Source organism: Rhinolophus sinicus, chromosome 2 (assembly GCF_057876585.1).
Source record: "Rhinolophus sinicus isolate RSI-liver-muscle chromosome 2, RSI-T2T, whole genome shotgun sequence".
NCBI classification, from domain to species: domain Eukaryota; kingdom Metazoa; phylum Chordata; class Mammalia; order Chiroptera; family Rhinolophidae; genus Rhinolophus; species Rhinolophus sinicus.
Window position 1 is genome coordinate 23,113,858 of NC_142502.1, and position 16,881 is coordinate 23,130,738.

The window sequence follows — 16,881 nt, forward strand, 5'->3', positions numbered from 1 at the left end:
TTACAGTGCTGGAAGTCAGAAATCAAAAATGAGTTCAGAGCTAAGCCCAGGTATCAACAGAATCATATTTCTTCTGGGGAGTCTAGAGAATAATTTGTTTCCTGCTTTTCCCAGCTTCTAAACACTTCTCTCACCCCTTGGTTTGTGGCCTCGCATTACTCTGACCTCTGCTGAGTCATCAAATCTCTTTTTATCACTCTGACTGCCCCTCCCCCCTTCTTTCATTTATAAGGATCTTTGAGATTACATTGGGTCCATCCAGATAATTCTGGATCATCTCCCCATCTCAAAAATCCCTAACTTAATCACATCTGCAAAGTCCCCATTCACTGGATAAAGTAAGTAACACATTCACAGTTTCCTGGGGTTGGAATTAGGACTTCTTGGGGTGGCATTATTCTGCCTATCACAGGGGGTGTCACAATGCCCAGCCAGTAGCCAGAGCAGATGGAGGCTGCTCTGATGGAGGAGACTACTTTGGAAAAGTGTGGGAACACATTCTCCAGAAACAGACAGAAAAGGGGAATGGATGTAGGTTAAGAGAAGCATTTTATGGTGAATGAGGAGGAGGTTCTTTTTCTGAGGGATTAAGGAGCACACTGAGGGTTTGGACAGGATGGTGAAGACCTCGAAATGCTGCTGCAGAAGGTAGGAAAGCCGCCAACTAAGGAAGAAAAGGTGAAGTGCTTCCCCAGGGGCTTATCTGAAATGCGGAGGCGGTTACCCAAGTCAGACCAGGAATCTGAGGTCACGCCGATTACCATGTGCCTGAAGATGATACTAGCCCACTGCCAAGACAGCCGTCTAAATTTCTAATTCAAAATTTATAAATAAACCAAACAATGACATCAGAATTAAAGTAGTTCTCCCACCTCCTTTTTGTTATGCCATTGTTTTCCTTTTTCCATGATTCCTATAAGAAACCTGACACTGATTAAGTTAGCATAAGAAGGGAAAAAAAGCACATGAATCATAGGCCACACTGGAAATAAACCAAGAAATAAGAAAAACCAATTCTCTGCCCAAAAGAACAACAATGGTGAAAAACTGCACTAGCAAAAGGTCTACATACTGAGAGTTTAATTTTTTTTTTAAGGAATCAAGATGGAGTCTGATCCGATCTACCAGCTGCTTCCCTTTTCTAAGACACTGACCCAGGAGACAGCCACTGAAGCTTGGGTGTTATTTCTCTCTGCTGTGTCATATGATGTTCCTCCCCCCTCCCCCCCCCCCCGCTGTGTGTGTGTTTGTGTGTGTGTGTGTGTGTGTGTGTGTGTATTTGGTTTCTCTGTCCCCTTGTAAGAACACAGCCGCCTGCCTGTCTACTGCTGTTGCTGCTGTTCTGACTAACTTTTTGCTGCCCCTTGCCTCTCCTTTCTTTCTGCTTAGCTCCTTGCCTTCTGGTAAGTTTGACAAACACTCCCCCAAGCCCTGTGAGAAGATGTGGGGTGCGGTTTGTGGTGTTCGAAATTTGCAACTTTAAGATTGCCAGCGAACTGTTGAAGAACTTCGCATTGTTTTATTTATCATTAAAATGTGTTGCTCAGGAAGGGATGTCTGTGTGATAATCCACTGGGACTGCCAGTACAAGTGATAAATTTTCTTTCAGAGGAGAGAAAAGGCAGGCAATAAAATTTATGCAAGATAAAATTTAGAAATAATTTTTGCTGTATAATTAATCTAGAAAGAGATAATTTAAAAGTAACAGAGTTCTTTGACTTTGGTGTGTTTTTTTTTTTTTCCTCTTGCTGATTTATCTTGAGGCTACTTTTAGGAATTGAGTTTTCCTGTGGTTCACAATGACTCAGTTATTCTGTTTTAAAGTAAATGTAGAATATGAGTTTAAAGGCTGTCCATGGGATTAATATAAAAACATCAATGATTATGGCCTCTGAGGAATGAAGAATAAAGCTATTACAAATAAAATGCTTGCATGTAAACTAACCACGCCAAAACTCCTATGGACAGTCAGTTTTTAAATTCATTGCTTTGAAGTTTGGTTTACTTTAGATTTTATTTCATCCTAAGAAGACTTTTTAACACTTTAAAACCCACATATGAATTTATGCCAGCACATATTTACTGTTTTCGATTTGTATTAAAAAGTACTCTCTTCCCTTGATTTTCAAGGATAAAGTGATAAATGCCATGGCTCCTTTTAGAAGAGCTTAAAATAGCTTCTGGCTGGAAGCAGGTGCCATGTGTCTTTCTCCAAGTTCAGAGGAGCATTAGTTATATATAGATGACTGTGCCCAAGAAGTAGGTAGGGGTCAGGATAAAGAAATTCCAGTGATGAAGACATGAAGCTGTTTACTGTATCATTTGATAATAAAGTTGGTGGATTACAATGAGAGGGAAAAAAATACTCCCTTCTAAGTTAATGTGTACTTGGTGAGGACCACAAGTGGGTGGCAGTGTTTCTATGTTGAATTTTCCATTCTTGTTGGTGGCCAAGCATTTGACATCTACTGCCCTGAGAACAGGAGGAGGAAACTGTGCAATGCACAGAGCAGCATGTTTGCGTTTTCGCTTTCATACCTCCACAGCAGCAAAACCTGTGCATTATGAGGAGCCTGTCATATTTTTATTCTGCTAATTAGCACCCTCACCACTAAATATCATCTACAAAGGAAATGTACCATAACTTAAAGGCCTAAGCCAAATCTCTTGCAACCCCAGGAATGGGGATAGCCAGAAATCCTGGAATCCTTGACTCAGCCAATTGCTCACCCCATATTTCCAAAGGACCCATATCACACCTGGGTAATTTCCCTAGTTCATTTCCTCCCTGTGCATTAAACATGGCTATTTCTTTAAAATTGTCAACTTATCCTAGAACTTCTTGACTGAGAAGAAAATGTTGTAATCTGTGTTTTTCCCTGAAAGAATGCCAGTTTTTATACTGGAAAAAAGAAATGTATTACAGAAATTCAAAGAATTATTATTATACGCATCACCATGTTTCCATGCCAGTTTGTATGTTAATTTATACCTTCCCTCATTCTCTGCATTATTCCAGAGAATAAGTTTACCTTAAAAAAAAAAAAAAAAAAAAGTGTTTTCATCATTAATAATTACATGTTGCTCATCTGGGAAAAGGAAAATACCAGAAAAAGCAAGAAAACATTTCCTGTATCCAGCATAATAATTCATTTATATCAATGTACTCATATTAATCAAATCTTCATTTATAGATTAAAATAGAGTTTAGGGACATTATTATGAAGCATTTTAGTAAGTTCAGTGGCTCTTGTATTAACTATTTTAACTTTGAAAAAAATAACACCATTTAAAATTTAAATATTTTAAATGCATACATCCATGTACTTCCAGTGATTATAAATCTACATAGAATTATAGAAGAAAACGGTAACACAAATTGGCTATTCTAAGCAAAATGACAGATAGGGCCATAAAAAACAATATCTTGAATTACTCTGCTAATGTCAACAATAGGAGATACTACTGGAATTTAAAGACCAAAACCAAACTATGCTAATAGTATGACTTCATTTGGAAAAATGGCGTCCCACTGTTCCTATCTACCTAATTGCAAGATCAATCGTTTGTAAAAGTACATTCATTCTATGTAAGAAACTGTAATTAGTAGGCGCCCATTTGGAGGTATCCTTACCATTTACACGTAACTAGGTTAACTGCATAAAACCTGACTGTGCTTACCACTAGGTACTGCTCCCAGGATGGAGACTAATCACTCTGCACAGCTCTCGGGAGAACCACCGTCAACACCTCTGGGGGACAGTTCATCATTACTCAGTCAAAATGGGCTGGAGAAGCCACATGATCAGGATTCCTCAACCTCTCTCCAAGCACCACTGAAAGAGGCAGATGTGCAGCCTGCAACAGGAGCTCATGACATCTCTGAAGAGTTGAATCGACAACTGGAAGACATCATTAACACGTATGGGTCTGCTGCTGGCACAGCAGGGAAGGAGAGTCCCAGCAAGGCCAAGGAGCACCCTGAGAACACAGAACCAGCCGATAACGAGGATGGGGATTGTGAGGAGGTCACTGAAGAAACTGAGAGAGAACCGGTAGCTTCCGAAGAGCCACCCACAGCCAAAGAGACTGTCAGCAATAAAGAGCAAAAATTGGAAAAGAAAATCCTAAAAGGATTAGGCAAGTAATTATGTTTTAATATATGACTTTTCTTTGAATTAATCCTAAAAAGGGCATTTCCTCCAACCTTTACTAAAACCCACATCTCATATTTGGATGACTACCAGCTTCCTTCAGGGTTCCCCATATCTTCTCTTGCCGTACGTGTTCCCAGCCCTTTCCCCTCAATAGAGCTAAAGTGAACTTTCAACATGTTACCCACCCACCTCTGTCCTCAATGGCTTCCCCTTGCTCTTAGGGCAAAGACCAGAATTCTATAATAGTTTTTCCAGCCCTAATGGTCTACCCCAAACCTGTCTTTCCAGCTTTATCTCCTATCACTCTACTCTACAACATTCCCTTCCTAGCACCACCATTCTACTACTGTCTAGTAACTAGTCATTCTGATTTTCTCTTTCAGTGTTTTACACCCGCACACTCCATCCTGCACAGGGCCTGTGCCCATCCTATTTTCTCTACCTAAAAATCTCTACCCATACCCCAGTTCAGTCACTTACCTCATCATTTAGCTCACAACTCAATGGCATTTTCTTAGCCCAATCCTAGATGAAGTCTGTTTTTTGTTTCTATTGTACTATGTATCTTATTTGGGTAATGTGTGTCTTCCCCACTAGCTCTTTTATTTCAAGGGCAGGGACTATATATGTATTTTGACATCATCAGATGCCTAGTGTCTAGGACAATGGATGGCATATGCTAGGTGCTCAATAAATATTTGTTGTAAGAATGAATGAATGAGTGAATGAGAAATTATTTAAAGCAAAGCTAATGGAATCTCGATTTAAACAGAACATAAGTGTAGGATGGTTTTGGATATTTAAATTGATTGTCTGTTAGATTACTCAGTAATATGTTCCATTACTACATAAAATGTTTTTCATTTAACAAAACTCTTTAGAAATACATCAATTTTAGAATGCCAACAACTGCAGAAAATATTCTTGCTCTCACGATTTCATTGGCTCAGCAAATATTTATTAATACCTAGATTTATGAGGCACAGTGCTAGGTGCACAAAGATAAATAAGTTGTCATGCCCCTTTAGTCAAGGAGCTTTAGGTATGGAGAGAAAAACAGACATGTAAACTAATTATTTTCTAGGATAGACTAAAACAGGTACAGGAAAATTGTGAAGAGAACATGAGGAATTGGTAACACCAAAAATGGCTGTGAAAGAAGAGTAAGAGAACTAATTTTTTAGCTACCAGGGAAAGTATGTGACTTCACATATGAAAGCCCCTCTTCCTGCCTGTCTTCATGGCTTTCACTGAAACACTCACTACAAACACCACTTCCTATGTGAAACCTTCCCTGACATGCCCAGGTAGAGTTAGCATCATCTTCCTTAGTTCTCCATTAAATTTTCTGCAGCCATCGTGTTGTTTACATAGCTGCCTCCCAAGCTGGATGGAGAATCTATTAAGGGCAGTGATCACACTATTTATTTCTGGAAGTCAATGTGGCAGAGTGAGATTATGGGCACTGGAATCAGAGCTCGGTTCAGACTCCAGTAACCGGTTACCTGTAAACTCAAATGTGTGTCTGTGCTGGCACAGGACATTACTATGCAGCTTAAAACCCACTGCTGGCAATGCTTTCAAGGAGGGCTAAGAGACACATTCAAAAAGCATACTTGGGCCACCCAGCAAAAGATAAACCCAGATAATACCAAGTTCCAATGTGCAAGATTGAAATCACTGTAGTGTTTTGGAACTTTGGGAAAGAATAGAAAGTTGCTCTGCGTGACAGAGCTATTGTTCCTTCTCTATCCAAAGCATCTCAAAAAAGTCCCTTTGCAATTAGTCATTGTTAAACTTTCCATAAGACAATACAAAATCACAACTCAGAGGTGAATGACTTCAAGTGTTCCTAACCAGGAAAGTTATTTTGCTTTATTACTTTAAAAACTACTTCTACAGAGGAATGTGTATGTGTTGTATTGAGGGGATGGATATGAAGAAAGTAGGAGAAAAGTTAAAGATGACCAATTTTGGTTTCTATTCTGCCTTCCGTGAGTTATTTAAAAATATGTATTAACTTCATAATTACCAAATAATCAAAAAACATTTGAGAGAAAAAAATTCCATAACTCGAATTCTGCCACTATCTACAAGATACCAAATTTCAATTAAATGGGTTTGATGAGAGCCAGTGTTTGTGAATCAGCACATCCAGGTATGTCCACTCTCATTACATGTGTGTAAGCTGCCTACCCTTCCATTCCACTCCTCTGAACCCCATAAGCGTATTCTTTGAATCACTGTACTGTTTCAGCTACAATATAAGTTAAAACATTTTTAAGCTAATCTAAATATGTGACCACCATTTTAAACATTATTTCAGTTGCCTGCAAGTGATTTTAGCTGGCTTCTTGGCCATTTATCAAGTGGCATTCACTATCATCTAGACCAATGGTTTTCCAACTTAACTGCGCATTAGAATCAAATACAGAATTTGTAAAAATGCTCCTCATGGGCAACAGTGATTCCGAATTGGTAGGTCTGGATTGGGGCCAACGCACCCTGGGTAATTTTGACACAAATAGATTGTGGAAGCAATGGTTGTAGTGTTTCAGAAAAGTGCTTCCTCCACCCTTTGGAGAAAATATAAAGTGCCAGTTTTGGTCTTCTTTTAGAATCTATTTGGACATTTTATAGAATTTTAGTCGTCATTCTTCCTATACCTGAAGATATACCCTTAGATTTTGCTTACATATTTGATAAAAGATGAGTTTTTAATTATTGTATGTTTATCAGATAATATTTGTTTTATTGGGATTTTTGAAACACTGGAATGTTCTCACTTTTCCAACTTTGAGATATTTGAGATTTCAAACCAAGTTAAAGTTTTCCTATTGACAGAATTCTCTGACCTTTAATATATACAATAATGAAAATTTCCAATACTGATGGGCATAGTTGATAATGTTTCCTAAACTTATTAAAGCAAAATACTCTTCTCTCATAGAATACCTCTGAATATTTGGAAAATGTCTCTACAACCCAAGCACTCAGGACCTATTTTTCCTTTAGAGGCTGAGTATCCTCCCACAATCCACACACTGTGCACCAGAGCTTTTGGGGGAACATTCTAAAATCTCTTTACTTGGTACACTCACTCTCTCCTTGGCATCTGAACTGAAAGAAACAAAAACAGGTTCACCATTAGAGAGAACATGACACATCCTGTTATCATCTGAAGTCTCTCTCTTACTTTCCCCACCCCATCCTTTAGGCTTAAAAGTGTCTTACTAATCATTTCTCTGTCAACATTATGTGGGCTGCACAAGCATCAAAAAGTAATAAGCACAAAACAATGATAACATACACCTTCGAATATTTAGATTGATAACTGATTGAGTAGGAAATCATAGGTTTGAAGCATAAACCCAGTAGAGAAACAAAGCTAGCTGATTGACAGGTCCATTCTAAGCTCAGAATACATCTAGTCAGCCCACTAATTTTATGGACAGGAATATTGAAACCTAGAGAGCTGTAAAGACTGCAAAAAAAAAGAAAAAAAAAGAAAAAAGTTACTCAACTAGTCAACTAATTGATGTGATTGTGAAATTAATCATAAAGAAAGCAAGGGGCAGGCTTTAAGTCATTAATATTGCAGAACCAAAGATATATTAAAATAATTGATCTGTTGGTTGAGGAACACCAGTTAATGGGTTTCATCTTTCTAGTTACTAGTGCCCTTCTGAGGGGCAACTTGATCAGGAAACTGGTATCCTAAAATGTCATCTGTTATTTACTCTGCCTTACAATGGTCACTTGTCTTAGATGGTCTGTTTTATCCATTTTAGCTTGATTTCTAGTTTCACTCTGAGAGGGAAATAAACTGATGCTTTAAAACAAATGCTAAATTTGTTTTTTGGAAGAGATGGTAGGAAACTAGAGGAATTCATGAGGAAGAAGAATCAGCAGAGACTGAAAGGTTCATGAGAAGATTCATAGGGAAAATAAAACTTAGGCCAGATCTGGAAAGGAGAGGAGGGTTTAGGTAAGGAGGTAGAAGGAGAGAGAAAAATATGTCTTCAATGAAATTATTAGTGTTGTCTTCTGAACTGCACTGGGAAAGGATTTATTACTGCTCTTTCAGATATGTTTCTTTATTATTATAAGGTTTGCTTTATTTGTTTTCCCTAGAATTGTTTCCTTGTTATTAGACTCTTAAAGTTTTTTCTTAAGAAAGTTTTTTTTTCTTTTTTTAATAGTTATAGCAAAGAAATTGCTAGTAGTTTAAACACGTCATCAACTGACCTAATAAGAATGTGATATACAGATGATGTATTATAGAATTGTACACTTGAAACCTATGTAATTTTACTAACCATTGGCACCCCAATAAATTTAATTAAAAAACAACAGCAACAAAAGTTCAAGTCCATTCTCCAAATGAGTGAGAAGCCAAATTTCCAATTACAAATAATAAGTTCACTAAAATACAAGAGAAATAAAATGTGAGCCAAATGGAAAATAATGTGTCTAGAAAATACAGGGAAGGTAGTATTTTTAAAACAGACATAGTCAATAAAACCAAGTAAAACAAATAAAAACCATGACTATGAGAGGTTGACAGTGAGGGTAAGATAATCTTTATAACTTTTGAGTGGACCAAAATATTGAATGAAAACAAATATGCCTTCCAAACAATGTTATTTTTGTTGCTGTTGTTTAAATCAAGCTAAAAATAATAAAGCTATTTCAGTCATTGAATCGTCAAATCCAAAGAGGTGACAGCTCACCATGGATGCCTCTATGTGGAGGGATCTGGGGAGACACGGGTCACCTACCAATTTTATAGACAAGGGACATTGAGGCCCAGAGAGTTTTAAAGTCTGTAAAAAAGGTTACTCAACTATAGTAGATGCCAGAGTCAGTTCTAGAACCCAGGTCTCCCAACCTTAGCCCAGTGTGAATTTAACTACAGAGGGTTCCCCCAAAAATGTATACACATTTTAAGAGATGAAAACTGTATATACCAATAACAGAAGATGAATACAAGTCACCTTTGACTTCTGCAATTACAAGAGGTGCTCAAAGCGGTTACCATCAGCATCCAGACACTTCTGATTATGGCGAACTACTGATTGAGCAACGTTGACCAAAGTGTCCACTTGTATACATTTTTTGGGCACCCGCGGTATACTATCCTTCCTATCTACATACTTGGAAGCTTACACTATTCTTTCTATCTGCATACATACATACATTTCCCTTAAAAGATATCTATAGATGTTCAGGAATTATTTGTATTACCCTCGTTATCTTTAAATTATGTTAGAGAGAAAACAAAATTAACACTGAAACATGATTCTGGGTCTAACATTTGAAAAGGACATTCACAGTCTTTTCCTGCTTTAAGCTTCTGCCACCACACTTGGAAATTGGGAAGGGAGGAGAGTGGTGCACATGTGTATCCAAGACCACATTTTAGCCCCAAAGTTCTAAAAGACAATTTTGGAAGAGAAAAAGTATAGTTTTGAACACTCATTAAATCTACGTAATTTGTCACTGAACTTCATATAAACAGTCATCACTATGCTAAAAGTTTAAGAAAAATCGCAGTCTACATTTTTATAAGCTGACTTCATCAAGGATCTTAGTTTCTTTGATGTGAAAATAATTCCTTCATATTCCAACACTCCCTTCAGTCTACGACGGTGCCAGTGGCCACAGCCATGTGAGACACGGTTGTTCTTGATGCACTGCAGTTCTACTTTCATATAGACTTAACCACCAATCTCAGCATGCTGCGGGATGGTGGCCATATGTCACCTCTAATGGGGACTTCAGGTCTGCCGCTGGTTTTTTTCATTACTAATCTCACAATCATGTTGCTTTACAATGACACACTGGGAGAAGGCAGACCAACCCCTCCCAATAAATTGTCCCTGAAAAAGGTTGATATTTCCTCTTCTGTCTGATACTGTCACCAGATGACCCCATTTCCATGGAACTGTAATCACAGCTTTTCTAGAACAAATCTCTGTCTATTCCTCTCCTCCATGATAAACCCACACACCACTCCAGTCCACCAACACCAATGGAATTTTAAAAACTAAGCTCTCTGATGTCATAAATTTATGAATTCTGCACATACCTGGTTTTGATTTCTTGGATTTTTTTGTTGAAGGAAAGACTAATGCTTCTGACTGTTAATCTTCTATACAAAATAACAGCATGTGAGAAGAGACCTCAATGAATGTGACAATCAAAAACAAACAAATAAACAAAAAAAACCTTCTCACAGTTAAATAAAACAAAAAAGGAGATAAGATACTTAATGATACAAAATCTGAAAAAGAGGGCCATTGGACTCACTTGAGCATCTCTGTTTCCCCAAATGAGACACGTAATGGTTTTACATGTTGGTATTCACACTGCGAGGTACCCTAGCATACACTAAATGACACTGGTGACAGTAAGACCTATCTTTTCTCTAAATCACACAGTATTCATTTGATTGACAGTCTTGTGCGCTGGTTTGCTTTGTTTTGTCCCATTATGACCAATATTTACTGAGCACTTGCCCTGAGCCAAACACTGTGCTGGGTCCTGGACCAAATCTGATCAACAGTACAGTCTCTTGCTTTTAACAGATGACCCTAACTCAGGACAGCAGACTTCATGTGGGCCCCCTCCACACAGATTGAAGACAAGGATGAAGAGATTGCCTGACCTGTACAATACAAATCATCCCAGCTGCTAGACAAATAAGTCAGAGTCTAGTCCTGGTGGGGATGGGGCAGCAGTGGTTTTCAGTTTAAAGGCAGGATGTTATGCCACAGGCCACAACTGGAGAGCTGGTGGGGCACCACGCATACCCACCTTCTCCCCGGTCTTAGGCCATGTCACTAATATGAACTGACTCACTGGGCAAAGATAGACAAAACCAGCTGTTAGGAATGAGGTCATTTCTTTCCCCCCCAAAAAAAGTTTCCTTTTATTTCTCTAGGTTTCCTTGGCATCAGAATTCCACATGGGAGTAGAGCGATTTAGAGCAAGCAGACAAACCTTGGATTCAAGCCTTGGCTCTGCTAGTATTAATCATGTAACTTTGGACTCTCTGGGCCTTGGATTCTTATCTTTAAAATTAACCAGTTGTCTGTGTACTCTTTGAAGTTCCTTCTAGACCTGAAATTCTTTGATGCCATTGGAGTTACCAGATTTAGCAAATAAAACACAGGATGCCCAGGGAAATTTGAATTTCGGATAAACAATACAATACGTAATTTTTTTTTAGAACTATGTCCCATGTTCTATATTTTATCTGGCAACCTTAATTCCATGATTTATCTGCCTGTCCAGGATGAAAGCAAAAGTTCCAGCAAAGGGGAAATGCCTTTTCTTGGGGGAGAGGTTGTCAAAATTGCTAATCTTCTTAAGCAGAGTTATATCAGGATATGGGCTCTACTGTATGGCATGACTGCCCTATTCAGATTAGACAGAGTGATTCTCACCCTTTCACCTCGATAGGACTTTTGAGAAGATATGCTCAGTGGTAGAGGTAGGGCTCGGGGTCCCTCTCTTCCTTCCCAATGGCTACTTAATGACAAGATTCCCACGCACCACAGAAAGGCAGGCTGGGCAATTGCAGCAGAAGTAGACAAAAGAAGAACAATGAGGAAAGAGAGGAAAAAGAATCCGAGGCTTACTGTCAAATAATCATGAACAGATGAGATTTAAAATATAGCATAAACTCCAACCGGGAACAGAAAATGAAACTGCCAACAGAGATTAAGGTCTGTGAGGGAGAAGGAAACGCACAGGCAAGTGAAACCTGGACCCAGAGAGAGACAGCCCGGCCTGTGCACAAGGCCCTCCAGGTCTTGCGTCCATTTTCTCTGTATATTGATTTCATTCTCTGCTTGATAAGAAATACGATTAGACTTATTCCCACCCAAACCCCATGGAATGGGTTCATGCACAGGAACAAGAGAATGGGGTCCCCCCAAAAAAGAGAGGGAAAGAGGTACTAAAAGAACAACAAAAAATGACAGACTAAACAGTCAAGTTTCTCTGCTTTAGGCAGGACTTCTAGCAACTCCATGTATCATGCTGGCCGTTTCACAGTAGTCAGGAATGGTGACTGCTTCTTCTTCGTCGCCTTCGTCTCCGTCTCCATGTCCTTCTCTGTCTCATTATTACTACTATTATTATTATTGTCATCACCAATTGGGGAAATGGGTAATTTATTCTTTCATGAAGTCGGTGTTTTTGATACTTTTGATATTTTCAAAATTCTTTTGAATGTTTAGAATATGGGCTGGGGGGTAGTAATGAGAATGAATTCTTGGGATGAAAATTTGGGGACTACTGTTATAGCAGACATTTACTGAGATTCTACCATCAACCTAATACTATACCACACGGTTTCACAAAGTTCTCAACTAATTCTCAGTTACTCTGTAAGGTCGGTGCTACCCCTTCTTACAGGAAATGAAATGCGTATCTGAGGCTCAGAGAGGTTAAGTGGCTTGGTCAAGGGTGGATACTACCTAGTGAGTGGACAACCTGAGATTCTAGCTCGTATCATCTGACTTTAAGTTCAACACTTACTTTTAAAAATGTCTTTATACTTTTTGTTTTCTTTTAAGGCAAAGAAGCCAACCTACTAATGCAAAATCTGAACAAGTTGCAAACTCCTGAAGAAAAGCTTGATTTTTTATTCAAGAAGTATGCTGAATTGGTAAGATTTTTGATTAACTGTTTTTCTTAGATCCAGGCTCCGGTTATAGCTGAGGGAAAGGAGGCTGCTAGCTTTCCAGGCACATCATTATAGGCCATAACCGGTTACCTCAGATAAGACAAAGCTAGAATTCAAAAAAATTTTTTAAAGGAAAAAGAAACAGAAAAACTGAGGAGAAATAACAGCAGAAGGGGGAAAAGAGGATACAGTTGGAGTCTACTCCACCTTCAAGTATGTGTATAATTTGGGGGATGGAAGAGAGAATTATAGATAATTGAAAATTGTGAATATTTTAAAGTTCTTTTTGGCTTTGCAATAAAACATAAGTACACTCAACATAAAGGCAAACTTTCATTCGGTCTGTGCCACATTTCTTTGAGGGGGTTCCCCTAAAAAAGGCAGAAGTTTGAGTTAATCCCATCCCCTCAGTTTGTGACACATTCTCATTTGGTCTTGACTTTAGTCATTCATTCATTCATTCATTCATTCATTCCCTTTGATCTACGTTCCCTCCCCTACAATGGCAAAGCATTTGATGTGGACTGTTTTGTGCCCAGTTCTAGGTCTTTCACATGCAGCCTCCCTCTCAGTAAGTTAGGGATACTGGGAGGAAGAGAAGCCACTCCCTGACATCAGAGAATCCATGATGTGTGTTCTGTACTCACCAGTACTCCTACAATGGGCCAGTTGGGGAAAAAGGGAGTGTTCAGTGAAGCCAATACATCTGGTATCAGTAAACCCCCACAAACACTTGCTGAAGGAGCGACATCCCAGGGGTGTGTACCACCACAGGGTGTGTGAGGCCCACCGCTGAGAAGCGGCAGCCTCTCAAGTGAAGCAAGGTTGGTGCAAAAAGTAGTTGTGGTTTAAAAGACTAAAAATAATTGCAAAAATCACAATTACTTTCTCCCTCATATCTGCTTCTTTTCTTAAAAATTTTTTTTCAGTTACTTATTTCATTTGGAAAAAACAGTGACAGGAAAATGAAACTTACATCCACACACGCAGTAAATCAATTCCTCCAACGCAGTAGGTGGACCTGCTCCTGAAAGCAGATTTGCCATGCAGCCAAAGAAGCTTAAGAGTCAGGGCTTCTCACTTGCATGGGCCCCTCTGAGGCCCTGGAAGTAATTCTCTTTTCTGAATTTTGCTTTTTGGTTTTTGTTTTTAAAAAGAGGCCATCCGAAACCAAATACGCTTCAGAGCCACAAACCTCTCGGGTCCCTAGTTACATCTTATCCCTATGGATGGAGTAGAGTTTAATGAGTGACTATTTTTGCTTTTTCCAACCTCCCCCCCCACACACACACTCTAACTTTAGTCCTATAATCCCTGTTTGGTCTTTCTTTTATCTTGGCACTTCCTAATATGTTGAATTATTATGCAATAGACCCAGAGACATTCCGAAACCCTGAAGGACTTGCTGAATGCTTAACTCTGCCAGCCAACAATACTTTTTAATTCTTTTTTAATCACATAAACTACATCATGATGATATAAGAAAAATGCTGAATAGACAATACAAAAATGTTTCTAATCCTGTAATCTAGAAAAATATTTCTAATCTCACATAAGACCCGGTATTATATTATATTATATTATATTATATTATATTATATTATATTATATTATATTATATTTATTATGTTTATTATATTATATTATATACAACCCGGTCTTACATTATGGTAAAATAAGACCAGGTTTTATATTAATTTTTGCTCCAAAAGAGCTGATTGTCTGGCTAGGTCTTATTTTCGGGGCAACACGATAATAGCCTACTGTTGACCAGAACCTTACCAATAACTTAGTTGATTAACACTTATTTTGTATGTTATATGTATTATGTACTGTAGTCTTACAATAATGTAAGCTAGAGAAAAGAAAATTTTATTAAGAAAATTGTAAAGAAATACATTTATAGTATTTATTGAAAAACAACAACCTGCGTATAAGTGGACCCATGCAGTTCAAAACTGTGTTGTTCAAAGATCGGCTATAATTTGGTGTCTGGTTTTTTGGCTCATATGACAGACATTTTCTCCATGTAGTTTATAGACTTCGTAATTATATTTTGTAAAAGCTATGTCATTTTCCATTAAGTGGCCATATCTACTGATTCTCTAATTTGGGGACAGTTAGATTACTTCCACTGTTTCGTTTTACCAGATATGGCTTCAGTGAACATCATTATGCATTAGATTTGTTCTTTCCCTTTCTTATGAGCTTAGGAAAAAGTTCCAGAATTGGGATTAAACAGTATGAAAGTTTGTTTTTGTTTTTTTAATGACCATACTGCTTTCCGAAAGAATGGTAAAAACTTATAAAGCAAGGATCAGTATATCGATTTCATTGTAACTTATTTAACATTAGCTATTAGCCATCTATGAACAATTTCAATGCCACATATAATAAGTTAGGTGTCAAAAACAATCTTTTTTTAAAAAAATAAGACACTCTCATCTGTTCATCCTCTTTCTAGTATTTTCCATGTGATCTTCCTTTTGCGCCTTCAATTTGCCTACTCATCCCAACGCTATTCATGTTTAGTTTCTAGTGCACGTTCTGCACTTGGCTGGACTGGGCAGCAGTCTAGCATAACACAGGAGTCCATGTACAGTGCTGCAGCCCCAGAGCAGTACATTGGAGAAGAATTACTTCTCCGGTCTGCCCAAGAGTTTTTTCAGAAGCCGGGACTATTCCTCGGTCTCAGGGAACTCCCTCCACCTATTCACTCTCCTAGCCAAGCAGTCACCCCCACAGAAGTTATTTTTCCAGAGATCCTACTACATTCAAGTTACTATATTTTGACATTTGTATCTTGTCTTATAATATACTTTAAAAGATAATTCTAGAAAAAATAAATAGGAGATGATTGGCCAAAAAACTGTTACATTTCCTTTTCAGAAAGGAAAAATTATGAGGACTTTCAATCTTTTACTTGGAGACTAAAACCTATTTCCCTGCTCACTGATTTGGATATTACTATAGAAAGTGTCTGAAACATAAGTGTTAAATAGAATAAATAATCATATTCAAAGCTGTGCATCAAACTGCCACTCTAGATCACTCATCCTTAGAGATTCTTGATCCTGTAATATTACTGTACTATTCATTAATAATCTACTGTACTGTCCATTAATAAACAAGGATAAGCTCATTAATAAATAAGGACAGCCCATGACTAAATTAAGAAATGATCTAGGAGGAATATTTTTTGCAGATTTCCTCAATTTTAATGTAGTTACATCAACATCACTAATACTACTCTTATTTATTACTTGGCATTAATTTTACTTGTTTAACTTAATAAAAAGAGAAAGAACAAAAGAAACTGCAGACATAAATCTTACTATATGGCTGTTACAATTGTACAGAAGAACTGTGTCAAGTTATTATTAAATCACAAAGCCAGCATTTGACTGAAGTTGACTCAGTTGCAATATGTTTGTTTTCATTCATTAAGAAACCCCATATGCATTCACATAAGTCTGAAGTATTTAAACAAAATTAGCCACATTCTAAAATAAAAAACTGTCAGAGAGTTAAGCATTTTTATTTAGAACAAAGCAAGACAGACCTAGCTAAATCTCAGATGTGTACGATCTTGCAGTAAAACTGTAACATTAAATACTCAATGAGTAAGCACAGATGATCTCTTCCAACTTGTGAAACTCATGTAGGGTATCCTCCTGATGCTCAGATGAATCACACAGGGCAGTGTTCCCCCAAAAGGGACAGCTTTGCCCACAATGGGACAACAGGCAGTGTCTGTCTGGAGATATTGTGGATATCACAATTGAGGTGGGGGGCGCTACCCGCACCTAGTGGGTAGAGGTCAGGGAAACTGCCAAACAGCCTACAATGCACAGGGCAGTCCCCACAACAAAAATTACCTGGCCCAAAATGTCAATAGTGCTAAGGTTGAGAAACCCTGACATATGTTTTAATCTTCAATAAGTAAAGTCTAAACTATAATGGCAATAACACAATATATGAATTTCAATAAAGGACAATAGGTCATTTAAAGTCCAAAAAAAAAGC

At 37.9% G+C, this 16,881-nt stretch overlaps 1 protein-coding gene across 1 annotated transcript in view; it reads left to right on the plus strand.

Annotated features, from left to right (window-relative positions):
- Positions 1-1,245: 1,245 nt before the first annotated feature.
- The window catches only part of TXLNB (taxilin beta), a 42,241-nt gene continuing 26,605 nt past the window's right edge, over positions 1,246-16,881 (plus strand). The window contains exons 1-3 of the mRNA XM_019732783.3: positions 1,246-1,403; positions 3,688-4,140; positions 12,746-12,837. Of these exons, the coding sequence (XP_019588342.3) occupies positions 3,702-4,140; positions 12,746-12,837 (531 nt within the window). The 5' untranslated portion in view covers positions 1,246-1,403; positions 3,688-3,701. The remainder of the gene's footprint in view (positions 1,404-3,687; positions 4,141-12,745; positions 12,838-16,881) is intronic.